Genomic DNA, 15,279 nt, shown 5'->3' with positions numbered 1-15,279 from the left:
GGAAATCAGGACTCAGAGGGAGTCCAAAAGAGAACTTCCAGACAGGAAGTAGAGACTCAGAGGAGTCGACCAGACAACTTCCAAGAGGGAAGTAGAGGAGCATCATGGCACTGCACGGAGTAAGAGACCAAGATACACTAGACGGACCATCAAACTTCGCAGTCTGGAAGGCCAGAATCTTATCCGTACTTGACAGGAATCGTGTCAAGAACTTCGCCTTGAAGGTAATAGTTGTCCCAATCGACCCCAATGATAATGATAGGTGCGAGAAGGCGATGGCGAAAGCCAAGAGCATTATCCTTGACGGGTCAAGGATCATGTAGTACCACACATAGCCAAGAAGGAAACAGCGTTTGAGATGTGGGAGGCTCTCAAGAAGCTGTACCAGCATACTTCTATGCAAAGAAGAATGCTGCTTGAGAATCAGATGAGGTCGTATCAGATGAAGAAGGGAGAACCGATTGACACCTTCCTCAGAGGACTGAATGAGATCCGAGATCAGTTGACTGCTATAGGGGCAACATCGAATCAGGAGCTGATGGTGAGGACAGCCCTGAAAGCTGTCTCAAAAGACTGGGAAGTATTTGTCCAGAGCATACTGGGCAGAGGGACACTTCCACATTGGGACAAGATGTGGGCAGCTCTTCGCCAGGAAGAGATCAGACAACAATCAAAGACGGGTAGCAGCAGCAAGGGGATCAAAGTCAAGAAAGAGGAAGAAGATGTGGCCCTAGCATCTGAGGGAAAGCAGGAGAAGCGAAAGAAGAAAGATCTCTCCAAGATCAAGTGCTTCCACTATCAGGAGCTGGGTCATTATGCGACCCAACGTCCAAGGAAGAGGAGTAAGGGAGAGTCTTCCGAGACTAAGGCAGCACCAACACGGGCAAAGAAGGAAGTTTTGACAGACGATGACTGCGCCATGAGTGCACATGCGCCACTTGAGCGAAAATGGGGAGACATCGAGCTGTAGTCAGGTGGACTACAGGCAATGAGGGGCAGGATCCTCGAACTACCCAGCCTCTTGGATTGGACTTTGCTATAGGAGCCCCGAAGAGGAGTAGCAGGACTGGCTGAGTTGAGTAGAGACGGGTGCAGATGGAGCGACAGAGAGAGCTATAGTACAGGAGTCCTGAGATAGCGCGGGGCTAGCAGGCTGCAGCAGTGCGAGAGGCACAGGAGTATTGCACCAGTGCAGGATGGCATAGAGAGGTGTGCAGTGGTGTGAGATCAGGAAGTTGTTGCAGTAGTGTAGAGGTCAGAGAGGGAGCACTTGTCAGCAACAGAGCGAGCTTCAGCATCAGTGGGTGTCTCTAGCCCAACAGTGAGGTCAGATTGGGAGATTAGTTACTTACTTCTCAGTAACTGAGTTGCAGTGCAGCAGTGGGCAGCGCAATGCAACATGATGAGAGGAGGTGCAGTGTGGATGCAGTGGTGGGAGAAAGGGCCAGCAGCAACATGGATGCAGAGGTAGCTGTCGTACAGATGTAGCAGTGGCAGTGGCAGAACCATGGGCAGCAGTACAGGATACAGCAGTGCAGAGGATGGTGGGCCGCAGGCCTAGCATCAGCACAAGGACCGACGTCAGATGATCAGAATAATACTCAGTTAAGAGTATTGCTAGAGCACAGTCCTTACTAAGAGGGAGTGTTGATTTGGGTAGCATCGGATGTGCTCTAGCCACGAAATTTGGTGGAGAGGTTGGGGCACATGAGACCTCCAATACCCAAAAAGGGTTTGGGCAAATTCTAAACAGTTTAGGAGATATTAAAATAATTAATATTTTTAATGGAGTCCCTAAGTCTAAACTTAGGGAAAATAAAATATTAATATGTATTAATATGAAACCGTGTTAGAATGGTCCAAAGGACATGGATCAAACCAGACATAATATTAGCCATTGATTAGGGACTTAATCTCGGCCGTTGATATGTCAACAGGAAAAGTATAAAAAGAGGCTTGAGGGTCACTTGGAGAATACACCAGAGTGATCAACCATTCTATTCTCTAGAGCGGGGTTTGCTAAGAGAGATAGAATTAGTGATCGAGAGATGCAGCTAAGGGGCATTTGAATACAGAGAGACGGAGAGGCAGAGATAGTGCCGAGAGAGCAGTGCAACAACCAAGGAGAGTGACGCAGAGCCAGCCAGGGCTCACGCAGGGCCACGCAGAGGTAGTCGGGAGTTGCGCAGAGCTTCAGAGAGGCCAGCATTGCTGACGCAGAGGGCCAGAGGGCTGACACAGACCCATCCAAGGTGACGCAGGGCCAGCGTGAGGCAGAGAGGGGCTGACACTGTCCCTAGAGGCTGACACTGGGGTTTCTGGGGCAGATTGGTGTTGCTAGCTGCCGGAGGGATTATCCGGGGTTTCAACCAGCAGATTTGTCAAAAACTGAGAGGTATTACTGCCAAGGAAATTCTCTATTGGGTAGGCCATTTTCGGCACCCAGATTGTACTCTGATATTGCTTAATAAGAAAACCCTCAGATAGTTGCACTGGTTTTTCCACATTGAGTTTTTCCAGGGACATTAGTCCAAAAATAATGGTGTCATATGGTGTGTTTGTTTCTATTTCTTTTAGTTGCTGATCTGTAATATGTTGAGCATGCACTGGTGTTTATTTTCAGTATTTACATTGTAAATAACTTGTTAAGGAAAATAACAAGTAGGTAGGAATAAATCAGATAAAGTGCATGGAGGGTTTCTAACTAAGTAAACTTAGAAACTTCAACACTTCGCACATGTGGAGAGAAATGAAGGGAGAGAGATCCAAGACACTTCTTCTTCTTCTTCTGCCTTCTTCGCTATCCTTTTCTGTTTCTTACTTCGCTGGAGAGAGAGAGGATTGATTATGTCCAAATGAGGTCGAATTGCCTCCTATATATATGCTTCCCAAGGTACGATTCCAGCTTCTAGGCTGACTTTACAGGTTGGCAGGCCAACTTGACAGGCTGGCAGGTCGACTTGGTCTTAGAGGGCTCAGTAAAATACAAAAATAATTCTTTTTACAATTTACAAGATGCCCGATGGGGTCTTCATATTATGACAATGTCCCTATTTGACTTCTTGACCTAGGACAATCCTAGAAGCACTTTCAATTAGTGCTTGACCTATAAAACAAATTTCTTGGGCAAGAAACCCAAGCTCAATAATAATAATAATCATTTTTCTTTCTTTTACAAAATACAAGAATCAAAAGTACATTTCATATTTATGAAGACCGAACCTAGTTATACTTTCTTCAACAAGGGGCACATGAATACTTCACACAAAACTCACCTTCAAATGTTTAACTATATCAAGAATTGTAAACAGGTTACCTCACTTATGTTAGGGACAATTAGATCAACAACCCTACTAGATGTTTCAAGCTTCCAAGAGGAGTGACATGTCTCGGGTCAACCCATCAATCCATTGGTGTGTGTGCTAATTACAGTCATGGAGTGGGAGAGACTTCAAGGAAGGTGAACCAACCATGAAACCAACAAAAGGGGGTCCAACATCCTGAGTGTAATGATGTAAGGAGGGAGCAATCGTGGTGGCATGAGCTACCCCTTTCTTCAGCCTACTTTTTCCACCCCACTTGTGCACCATTTAGTTTAATGATTTTCCTTTATTTAGTGCATAGCACAAAAGCCCAAGCTTGATTTCTACTTTTCTAATACCCCTTTAGGATTTAGCAACTTCTCGCTCATTAAGGTTAGGACATTTGAGAGTTCCTTTATTTGAGACGAGGCATTAAATGATTTAAAGAGATAGGGGATGGTTGAGGGGGCTAGAGCTCATGCTAGGCTTTTTCCCATGCGCTATGTATTATCCTAGCCATCTTTTGCATTGTACATTCTCTTACTTTGTGGCCTTAAATGGTTTTAACTTTATTTCAGCTACATCAACCTCTGGGCAATGTTTTTGGGCCTTGACTCGAGGATGTGGATATAGGGTGCCAATCCCAATATCAATGACTACCAACCCAAAGAATGGAGATGGACAGTGGGGAAATATGGAAAGTGGTAAGTATGGAGTACCTTGGACGCACTATATCAATCAGTGCCTCCCTTGTAGTTCCCTTCCTAGAACCTAAGTCCTCATAGGAAGTCCTATTGGACTACAGTCAAAGGCTAATCTCCCAAGTAAAGTGTGGGAACAAGGATTCAATCAAGATCAGTCAATCATCTCATTTTCCCCGTGATCCATATCAATATGCCCATAACATTAAATGAAAGAACGTGATTGCAAGAATGGTTAGAGTACCTATCAAAAGATGACCTACCTTCCTTCAAGAAGAAATGCTAAATGGGAGGGATATCTTACCAGAGTAATGTATGGAGAATTTTGGCATAGTGTTATATGTTGACCATCATGGAGCTACTAGCTAGCTCGCTATCATATGAGGAGAAAAAATTTCTCCTATGGGTTGCCCACTTTTGGCGAGTAATAGTCCCCAAGCCCCAAATCTTCCAAAATGGTGGGTAAATGTCTTTTTGGGGGGTGATGTCCCCATGCAACATAGAATGACGATGAAGAGTGTAGAGTCTCAATGGGATGCTCGTTGACTACATGTCAAATAAGAAGAAAAAATTTCTCCTATGAGTTACCCAATTTTGGTGGGTAACACTCCCCAAGCCCCTAAAACACCAAAATGGTGGGTACACATCTTTTTGTGGAGTCATCTCCCCATGCAACATAGAATTAGGATGAAGAATGTAGACTTTCTATACAATTTTAAACCATTGAGAACTTAGTGTGTGCTGAAGCACTCTTGCATTTTCTCTTGTGCTTTTTTTCTCCATTCCTCTACATTTGATTATATCAATTTGGTACCAAAGACCAACCATATTCATTTTTTGGATACAAGTGACATTTCACTATCCTAGGTATAGGACCCATTACATGCAACTAACAAAAAAGGATATTCAAATGAATATTTAAAGCTATTGAATTCAAACCAGACAAAGTCCTCAATGGATCAACTTTTTGTATATGGTGGTCCATGAATAGGTGTTCCTTGAAGATCTCAAAACCAAGTCTTATCTTCTTAGAAAATGAATCCATCCATATGATTGGTTTCATTACGATGAGATCACAAAAGCCATCATTATACCTCTATATGCTTCGCTACCAATATCTTCTATCTGGTCATAGCATGGCCACTTGACCTTCTTCTCCAATGATAAAATGAAAAAAAAATTATCCAAAGAGTTGTGTCCAGCAATGGTGGAAATCCATTCTAACCGCATTAGGTTTAGCAAATACAATCTAATTAACATCAACCACTTGTCCTCTTCAATGAAATAGATTGCGATAGCCTTGATGACAAAGTGTCACCTTGGTACAAGAGCATCTAAAGTCATCACCTTCAAAACATTCTAATTGATTTTGCTTCTGCATGGGATCCACATTAGTCAGAATCTCTTCATATGGTTACAGGGTTCAACTAATGATACTCTGCTTTAAAATTTGCTCCTTCCTATAATACTCATTTTTTATTGATGTTACAAACATGCTTACAGAGAGGGACATGAGATAGCATCCATGATAAACCATAATTATCTCTAATAGCATTGTAATTGCTAATGGAAATTGATAAATTGCATCTTGTGCCTCTCAGTATCAAAAGACTTCTTAGTTGTATTTATTTAAGACATAATTAAAATTAAAAAGCAAATTAGTCATCCTTCTCTAATTTTGTGTAGCGATCACATGCTAAATAATATAAGTTCACATATAAATGCATTTGATATGAGGATGGTTCTCACCCTGAAAAAACATTCATTGCATTGGAAAGGTCTGAAAGGAAGAGAGAAAAGCTACGTGTTACAGACTGGTTATAATCAAATGAGTATCAACAAAGCTATAGAATAATATAGATGTTCAAAATACTTACAGCAAGACAAATCGGTCCAGCATGAAGTGTCAGGCTCTGCTTTGTGGGGCCTCCATTTCGGTATTCATGACTTGGAAAATTAATCCAGAAGCCAACCATGGGATCGAAACTCACCCATCCATATACTCCACCGTCCTTGTTATCCAGGGAATACTGGTATTTGTCATCCACCTGCTCCACAACATACATTAACTAATGCCTGATTCAAATCAAATCAAAATTAAATGCAATCTATTGTCCACTATTGAGATTTTGAATAATTCATCCCACTCTTTATTAAGCTTCCACTTGAAGATTGTCAAATACATTATGTAAAGCTAATGCCATTACATTATAACACAAATTCAGATGAATATCTCTGTATTATCGCCACTGTCATCATTACATAAAATCTTAGATAGTCCTCATTCAAACTAAACTTCATCAAGCTTAAGACGTGATTGTTGACGACAGTACACACTCAAGATTACACAACAGCTTTTTGTTCTCAACATGCATCTTTCAAATAAGGTGGTTTTTCTTATTTTTTCTTTTTTAACCTTTCTTTTTCTTTTCTTTTCTTTCTTACTGGCATGGAGAATGGTGATTACTTCTTGTTATCCATAAATAAAGGTTGACTCATCACTGTTATTGAAGGGAAACTATGCTACTTGAAATGACCAACTAGTGATCTATAAGGAGACAAACTTCCACTCTGCCAAATGTCTCTTGGTTTTTTGGGCTGTTTACATGTTCTCTTACAATTGGGGAAGATGATTTCTTCACCAATCAAAAGTAGCTTTAATTCTTATTCCCAAAAATTCAACTAGTTTTAATTCTTATCCCCAAAAATTCAAATAATTGCATGCAAAATGTTAAAGCAAAATGTTTATTTATATATAATGAACTTAAAAACTAATAATTAAATGTTTATAGAAACTTTATATAGAGATATAATTTAGAAAATAATGATTAGATGTTTTATGAAAAAATTTAATATATGGAAACATGTATATTTCAACATACCAGGCATATATATTTGATATCAAAACATAACTAGTTTGAATGTATTATTCAATCATTAAATTGATATATTAGGATCCATAGAACCATAGTTTCTAGGGCAAGAGTACTTATACATCACAAAGATAACAATCATAAGCCTTGAACTGTTGATTTGGCGTAGCATCGGATGTGCTCTAGGCCTCAAATTTTGCAAGGAGGCTTGGGCACATGTATTCCAAAGAACCCAGAAAGCGTTTCGAGAAATTCCACCCATAAGTGATTTTATTAAAATAATTAATATTTTTAATGGGGTTCCTAAGTCTAAAATTAGGAAAATTAAAATATTAATGGGTATTAATCTAATCAGGGATGAAACTTCTAGAAACAACCATGGATCAAGCCAAAACGATCTGAGCCTTTGATTATGATTTAATCTAGGCCGTTGGTTGTCCAACATGAAAATATAAGAAGGGCATGAGAGTCATTTGGAAAACACACAGAGAGATTGAGAAAATCGATTTTCTGAAGTGCGAAGTTCTCAGGAGGAAAATCAATTGAGGAGATCTTGCAGCAAAGGGGCAGTGAGAATCCAAAAGAAGGAATTTCCGAAGAGTACGAGGCAGAGGGAGAACAAAAAGGCGTCCAGAGGAAGGTTGACGCTGGCCCACGCAGTGCTGATGCAGACGCAACGAGTCCTTGAGGGGAAGTCGAGTTTCCTGCTAAGGGAAGTCGAAATTCAGTTGCCAGAAGTCGAGGTGTGAGTCCGAGAGGTTGAAGGTCGATTTCTCAGTCAGCAGAGTATCCAGAGGAGTGGTAGCGTAATACCCAGGAGGGGTGACGCAGAAATTGCCCAAGGTGATGGAGTTCTGCACAGAGGCCACACAGAGGGTGACACAAAGCCTCCAGAGCAACAGGATCAGTCACTAATTCTCCAGTGATAGGGTGAGATCATTTCACTAGTCTTTTGTTCAGTATTCTCTCTATATCAGATTGCTAGCTGAGCATCCCATAATTGTACTTAGAATTTCTCCTGCATAATAATAAAACCCTCAAAGTTGCTGCACCGGTTTTCCCACATTGGGTTTTTCCGGGGACTATTTGTCCAAAAATAATTGTGTCCTATGTGTTGTATTTTCCTTTCTTGCTCAGTATTTTGTTTCCGCATATATGTAAATTAAGTGAAGTCTGCAGATGTATTTGTTTCGATATTTACCATAGAGCATAGTAAATAACTTGCATAATTTAATCAAGTAATTAGGGATTCTGGCTTAGGAATTTTTACATGGACAACATGGAGAGGAGTAGAGAAATGAATGAAGGCATAAATGAGTTTCATGGAAGCCCTATCAATGTAGGGGTCGCTTCTCTCAGATGTTGACCTTTTCAATTTCTTGATAGTAGATAAGCCACGAAAATTCTAGGGCCAATCTCCTCAAATCTCCAATTTCTCTCCTAGGCTAAGGATACTTCTTGGTTGTCCTCTCCGCCACCAATGAGAGAGATTGGACTTTTCACTTGGGCCCATCATTCCAAAACAAAGTTGGTCTCCTTATGAGATTTTGGTCCACACACTTTGATCCTAGGGTGGAAACCTCACAATTACTCTAGTTTGGGTTTATCTCAGTGTAGCACCACCCGTATAAGACCCGCGAGTACCCATGGGTTCTTTAGTGAGATGGGTCACTCGCATAGAACCCGCGGCTAAGACCTGTACTCGCGTAAACCCATATTGAACCCAGATACCCACATAGGACTTGCGAGTTTGGAATTAGACCCTTATTCGACCCGTCAACTCTCAATTTGAAAATTTATATATATATATATATGGAAATGAGGTGGAGGGAAAGGGAAATTGGAGGCAAGAAAATGCTTTATAAGCACCTCTCTCCCTTCCATTTGTCATTCACTTGTCATTTGAGTGTTTGACTCATTTCTATGAGTGTTGAGTGACTCCATTGCACAGTGAAGGAGCTCTTGGAGGAGGCTAAAGGAGGCTTCATCAAATCAGACCCAGCTTCATCACAAACAAGTAGGCTTCATGAACAAACTTTGGATTGCTTGTTTGAATGTTTTCCATGTAATTTTTTTTGTTTTCAATTTAAATTTTTTTTGGTTTTTTAATTTTTTTTAATTTACATTTTTTTGGGGCCCAATTTTTTTATTTCAATTTAAACTCAGCCACAAGACCTGCGAGCTGAGGAGAGAGTCCCCTCATCCCACAGGCCCTGTGGCTGAGTTTCTCAGCCACACAGGGCCCATGTGTGGCTGAGAAGCTCAGCCACAAGGCCTGCGGGCTGAGGAGAGACCCTGTGGCTGAGTTTCTCAGCCACACATGGCCCAAAAAAAAATGTAAATTAAAAAAATAAAAACCAAAAAAAATTGAAACAAAACTGAGAAAACAATTTTTAAAAATTAATTTTTTTCTTCCAAATTTTGTCACCATGCCACCAAAGGGTACTAGAAAGTCTCATGGTCCAGCATGGGCACATGGTCAATGACTCATTGTCGGTAATGTCCACCATGTCAAGTGCAAGTATTGCAATGCCACAATGCATGTAGGCATAAACAGGCTAAAATAGCACCTAGCTAGAATTCTTGGGAATGGTGTGGGAAGTTGTCAAAATTGCCCTGATGAAGTCATTGCTAAAATGGTAGCTGCATTGGAATCCATTAAAGAAGAAACTTTTCAGACGGCAAAAAGGAAGGATGAGATTGTTGGGATAGGTAGATCTTCATCTCAAAGTGAACCACAAATTCAAAGTGTAGGTATTGGTAACTCCTCTTCAAGTGTTGTGGAAAACAGGAGTATAACCTATTCTGTCTTCAGTCCTCGTACAACTCTAGGATCTCAACCAACCTTGGAGAGTTTTAATGAAAATAAGAGGAAAGAGGCAGATATGGCAGTGCGGAGGTTTTGGTACCATAACAACCTTTCATTCAACTATGTAAAGTCTTATTTTTATTAGCCCATGGATGATGTCGTTGCAAGTGTTGGCCCTGGATACAAAGCCCCATCTTATAATGCACTTAGGAGGAAAGAGTTAGATGAGGAGCTTGAGTGTGTCAAGGAAAAATTGGAGAGCATTAAAAGCTCATGGAAATTTACAGGTTGTACAATTATGTCTAATGGGTGGGCAGATCAGAGGGGTAGGACAATAAAAAATTTTGTCGTAGCTTGCCCTAAAGGAACCATGTTCCTAAATTTCATTGATGCATTTACACATGTAAAAGATGAACATTTGATTTTTACATTGTTGGTTGATGTGGTCAAGGAAGTTGGGGTTGCAAATATTGTCCAAGTAATCACGGACAATGCAGAAAATTATGTGGCAACTGGAAGGTTGCTTTGTGCCAAATATCCCAACATTATGCCCATTGCATAGACTTGATACTAGAGGACATTGGGAAGTTGGAGTGGATGCAAGATGTTGTGCAAGAGTGCAAGTATATTCATAATCATGCTTGGGTGTTGAACGTTATGAGGAAATTCACACAAGGTGAGCTTAGTCGCCTAGTTGTTCCCCTATAAGTCACTTTAATAAAGGAAGAAAATATCCATGGTATTTAGACTCGACCCATGGTATTTCGATAGTCCATGACTATTAAAGAAGATGAGAGTAGTCTCCTTACACATGCATTGGGGATTATTGTTCTTTTTTGTTGTTGATTTGAGCTCCTAGAGCTTGTTTCGGTGAGAGCCCACAATGTAGAGGGTTAGTTTTGGTGGTCAGCATTACACCCTAGTTGATCTAGTGAGGAGGGGTTTTGGTATTGAGAAATATACCCTAGCCACTCAGAGAGGAGGGATCAAATCAGTTCTACTCATTGGGCTTAACGTGGTGAAGATGAGAAGTCAATCAAATCTCTTGCAAGGGCATAATGTTGGAGGAGCTATTGTCAGCCATTCAAATATCTTGTTGGTATTTTAATAGTATCTAATCTAGATTTGGCATGTAATGTCATATTCCAGTCAATAAAATGTTAGTTTTTGGTAGCATCAAATGTGCTCTAGCCATGAAAATTGGTGGAGAGGCTAAAGCACATGAGTTCTAAAGAACCCAGAAATCGTTTGGTGAAATTCCACCCGGATTGTATTTTATTAAAATAATTAATATTTTTAATGGGGTTCCTAAGTCTAGCTTAGGAAAATTAAAGTACTAATGGGTATTACTCAAAATATGGGTGAGAATGTTCTAGAAAGCGGATCAAGTCAAGTTTTAATCTTAGCTATTGATTAGAGACTTAATCTCGGTCATTGCAGTCTCAACGAAAAAAAGTATAAGAAGGAGGCTTGGGGTTCATGTAGAAACACACACGGAGAAAACGAATTGATGTGGAGTTCGATGTCTGGGGCTAGGAAGCTGAGAAATTCGAACTGAGTGATCATTCAGCAGCAAAGGGGCAGGGATAGTTCGAGAATATTGGATAGAGAGGTAGAGAGCCACTAGTGGAGGCAGCGCAGCAGCTAGAAGGACTGACGTTGGGCCAATATAGGCCCATGCAAGCCTAACGCAAAGCCAGAAGGGCCAACACAGAGCAGAAGCTACGCTCACGCAAAAAGCTGAAACTGTCGAGGAGCTGCCAGAACAGCCGAGAGAGGTTGACACAGAAGCTCCAGGAGCTAGATGAGACAACGCAGGGCTGACGCAAAGCCTGTAACGTTGATGCAGGGCCAGTGCAAAGATAGCCGGGGTTAGCCAGTTTTTCCACCGGATCAATCGGAATTTGTCGGGTGAAGTGAGGTAATCTCACTTAGTTTTCGCCATTATATTTTTCTCTGTCACTGGATTTCCAGGAGGGCATCCAACATTATATTCAAAAGTACTACTTAATAATATAAAACCCTCAGAGTTGTTGCACCGGTTTTCCCGCATTGGGCTTTTTCGGGACTATTTTGTCCAAAACTAATTGTCCTATGTATCTTGCTCTTTGCTCTGTTTCTTGTTTCATGTAATCAAATTAAACTGGTGTAGGATGCAGAAGTAATTTACTTCAGTATTCTAAAAATAACTTGATAATGTATATTAAAATCAAGTAGGAGAAGTAAATTCAGTTTTTGTTGCAGTAGGGGTTCCTTGAGTGCAGGAATTTTCACATGCTATTAGAGCATTGATTTTGGAACAGGAAGAGTAGATCCAACCCTGAGAAGAGAGGCCAATAGTTGCATTTGACAGCAATTAAAATCCCCTTGAAAGGATTGCACAGTCCTGTGCCGAGAAAGTAGAGATTCCGAGGAAATCTCTCTCTGAGAGAGTCGATAAAGAGGTATGGTTTCTGGTTCGTGAGTTTGCAGAGGCAGAGGGAGTGACGTAGAGCCTCAGCGCAGTGCTTGAAGGGCGCAGTTCCTGCCGGGGCAGAAATCCGTTGGAAAAGAGCGAAGACACATAAAAGGGGAATTTTCTCCTCAGAGGACTTTTCTCATCAAAAGTTCAAATTTTTCACTTGCCGGGCAGCAGACTAGTGTTGCGCAGTGACTAGAGAAGTCAATTTGAAAGTTTGGGTGAGATGGCATCACATGGGCTCAGAGACTAGGACAGGTTGGAAGGAGCTTCCAACTATGTCATTTTGAAGACCAGAATCTTAGTTGTTCTGGAGGAGTACGATCTCGAAGCATACGTCAAGAGTGTTGTGGTTGTTCCCATGGACAATGATCAAAGGAAGAAGTACAAGGCTGAGCAGGAAAAGGCGAAGAGGTTCATACTCGATGGAGTTTGAGATCATGTGGTCTCACACTTGCAGGGCAAAGATACAGCCCGAGAAATGTGGGAAGCTTTGTCTTCACTGTATGAAGGTTCTTTTGAACAACGGAAGATGTACTTAGAACAAAAGTTGCAGCGGACATTGATGCAGAAGGGAGAAGGGGTTAACTCCTATCTTCAACGTCTTCGAGACCCCAGAGATCATCTTGCTGCAGTGGGGTCTACTACTCAATCTACCGCGATGGTAAGGACAACCCTGAATGGAGTCTCGAATGAATGGCAAGTCTTCGTCCAAAGTATATTGGGCAGGGAAAGACTACCTTCATGGGAGGAGATGTGGGTAGCTCTTCAACAGGAAGAATTAAGGAGGGATCTGGTTAAGGTCAACCTCAATGGCAGTAGTGGGAGTGGCACAAATACTATGGAGGAGGAGGAGGAGAACGCAGCTCTAGCATCAAAGGGACAACAGAAGTAGAAACGGAAGGACATTTCGAAGGTGAAATGTTTCAGATGTGGTGAGATGGGCCACTTTGCATCCCAGTATCCTTTGAAGCAAAAGGATAAGGATGAGAAACATGATCCTAAGGTTGCTCTAGCAAAAACTGACGAATATGAGTTTGCCATGAGTGCCCACGCATCTCCAGGAGAGAAATGGGGCGATATTGAACTGTAGTCGACAGGACTACATATGGGTAGGATCCTTGAGGAGTCCACCTCTTGGATCAATTCCTTGCTACGGGAGCCCAAGATTTAGTAGTAGCAAGATGGGCTTAGTGTCAGATGATGCAATGGGATGATTGGAGAGACAGATGCAGTAGCCTGAGACCAGCAACTGATCAGCGCAGATCAAGGTTGGCAACAATGCAAATGGCACAGTGCAGAAGTCAGCAGCAGCGCAAAAGAATCAGAGGGTCAGAGACTAGTGGCAGTCAGGTTCCAACATTCACATGGTATTATGATGAACACAGTTAGTTCAAAAATTTCGGATGCTTTTCCATTGCTGAGCAACAGCAATTGGAAAATGACGCAGTGCAAAGCTAGCAGTGGCAGTGTTAGCAGCAGATGCAAAGGGAGTTGTAGTACAAATGCAGCAGTGGCAGTGGCAGTGTCATGGGCAGCAGTACAATAATAGCAGCAGCACAGTGTTGGTGGCAGCAACAATGCGGAAAGGAGATGCTTTAGAGACAGAGCAGCATGCAGTTGGACATTGTTGCTAGAGCACATTCCTCGCTAAGATGGAGTGTTAGTTTTTGGTAGCATCGGATGTGCTCTAGCGATTGTATTTTATTAAAATAATTAATATTTTAATGGGGTTCCTAAGTCTAAACTTAGGAAAATTAAAGTACTAATGGGTATTAATCAAAATATGGGTGAGAATGTTCTAGAAAGTGGATCAAGTCAAGTTTTAATATTAGCAGGTGATTAGAGACTTCATCTCGGCCATTGAAATCTCAACAATAAAAGTGTAAGAATACAACTAGGGTGCCAAATCCGGCTCACCCAAAAGAAAATAAACCCGACAGAAGAACCGCTATCCTGAGACAGATATTTTGGCGAATCCAACAACTGGATGAACAAACCCCACAGGTGTCTGCTCTGTCCCCAGTGTTGTGCAACGATGGTTGCTCCAAGCTCTACGCTAGAACTGCGTCACCTCCTCTAGAAGTTGTGTCACCCTCCCAGTGAGCCTTCCCAGCTCAAAAATCAATCTGTTGAACTGCTGCTTGATTTGCCTCACAAAAACCCTAGCACTGCCTCTACGTGACTGCATCAACTCTTATAGCCTCTACGTCACCCTTCTGGAGCTGCGTTATCTCTCCCTAGTGTTGTGCTGCCTCTCTGCTATGTATTCTCGGCCTTGGACTGAAGTCCCTCTGCCAAACTGCCCCTCTACACTAGAAGATTACTCTGAAATTCTCAGCAAACCACGCCCCAGAATTTCGATCTAGCTCAAGTGCTGCTCTCTCTATGTGTGTTCTCCAACTGACCCCAAACCTCCTTTTATACTTTTCCTATTGAGAAATCAACGGTCGTGATCTAATCTCTAATCAACGACTAAGCTTAAATTAGACTTGATCCTTGTCTCTTAGAAGCTTCTCACCCATATTTTCATTATTACCCATTAATATTTTAATTTTCCTAAGTTTAGACTTAGGAACCACATTAAAAATATTAATTATTTTAATAAATTACAATTCAGGTGGAATTTCTCCAAACAATTTATGGGTCTTGGAGATCTCATGTGTCCTAGCCCCTCCACAAAATTTTGGAGCTAGAGCACATCCGATGCTACCCAAAAATCAACACTCCCTCTTAGCGAGGAATGTGCTCTAGCAATACTTCTCAGCGGAAGTATCACACTGATCCACGACATTGGTCCTCTGCGCTGCTGATGCTCGGCCTACTACCTCTCATCCACTACGTTGCTGCAATCTGTACTACTGCCCATGACACTGACACTGTCACTGTTGCATCTGTATTGCAGTGTAATGTTCCTAAGTAGGAATGCAAGTGGTACTAATCAAATAAACGGTGCAACAGAATATAAACAATGAAACACACATTAAACATCCATGGAAATGTTGCAAGTAAGGAACTGTTGAACCATATTATTAAAAATCTACAGGCTAGATACAATATATATTAGAATGGTGCACTTGGGCTTGTCCCAATGAACAAGAAAGACCAACCCCAGGTGGGAAAATGGCTGAGCTGA

General features: G+C 41.5%; 1 protein-coding gene across 8 annotated transcripts in view; it reads right to left on the bottom strand.

The window, feature by feature from the left end:
• The window catches only part of LOC149239145 (uncharacterized), a 517,638-nt gene that overhangs the window by 472,834 nt on the left and 29,525 nt on the right, over nucleotides 1–15,279 (bottom strand). For all 8 annotated transcript variants that reach the window (XM_089373324.1, XM_089373327.1, XM_089373326.1 and 5 more), the window contains one exon: nucleotides 5,881–6,051. In XM_089373324.1, the coding sequence (XP_089229450.1) occupies nucleotides 5,881–6,051 (171 nt within the window). The remainder of the gene's footprint in view (nucleotides 1–5,880; nucleotides 6,052–15,279) is intronic.

This window comes from Pinus tabuliformis, chromosome 8 (genome assembly GCF_031772625.1).
Source record: "Pinus tabuliformis cultivar Carrire ecotype Pingquan chromosome 8, CPIR1, whole genome shotgun sequence".
Classification (NCBI taxonomy): domain Eukaryota; kingdom Viridiplantae; phylum Streptophyta; class Pinopsida; order Pinales; family Pinaceae; genus Pinus; species Pinus tabuliformis.
The sequence above is the reverse complement of the archived record's forward strand: the minus strand, read 5'-3'. Positions and strand labels throughout refer to the sequence as shown.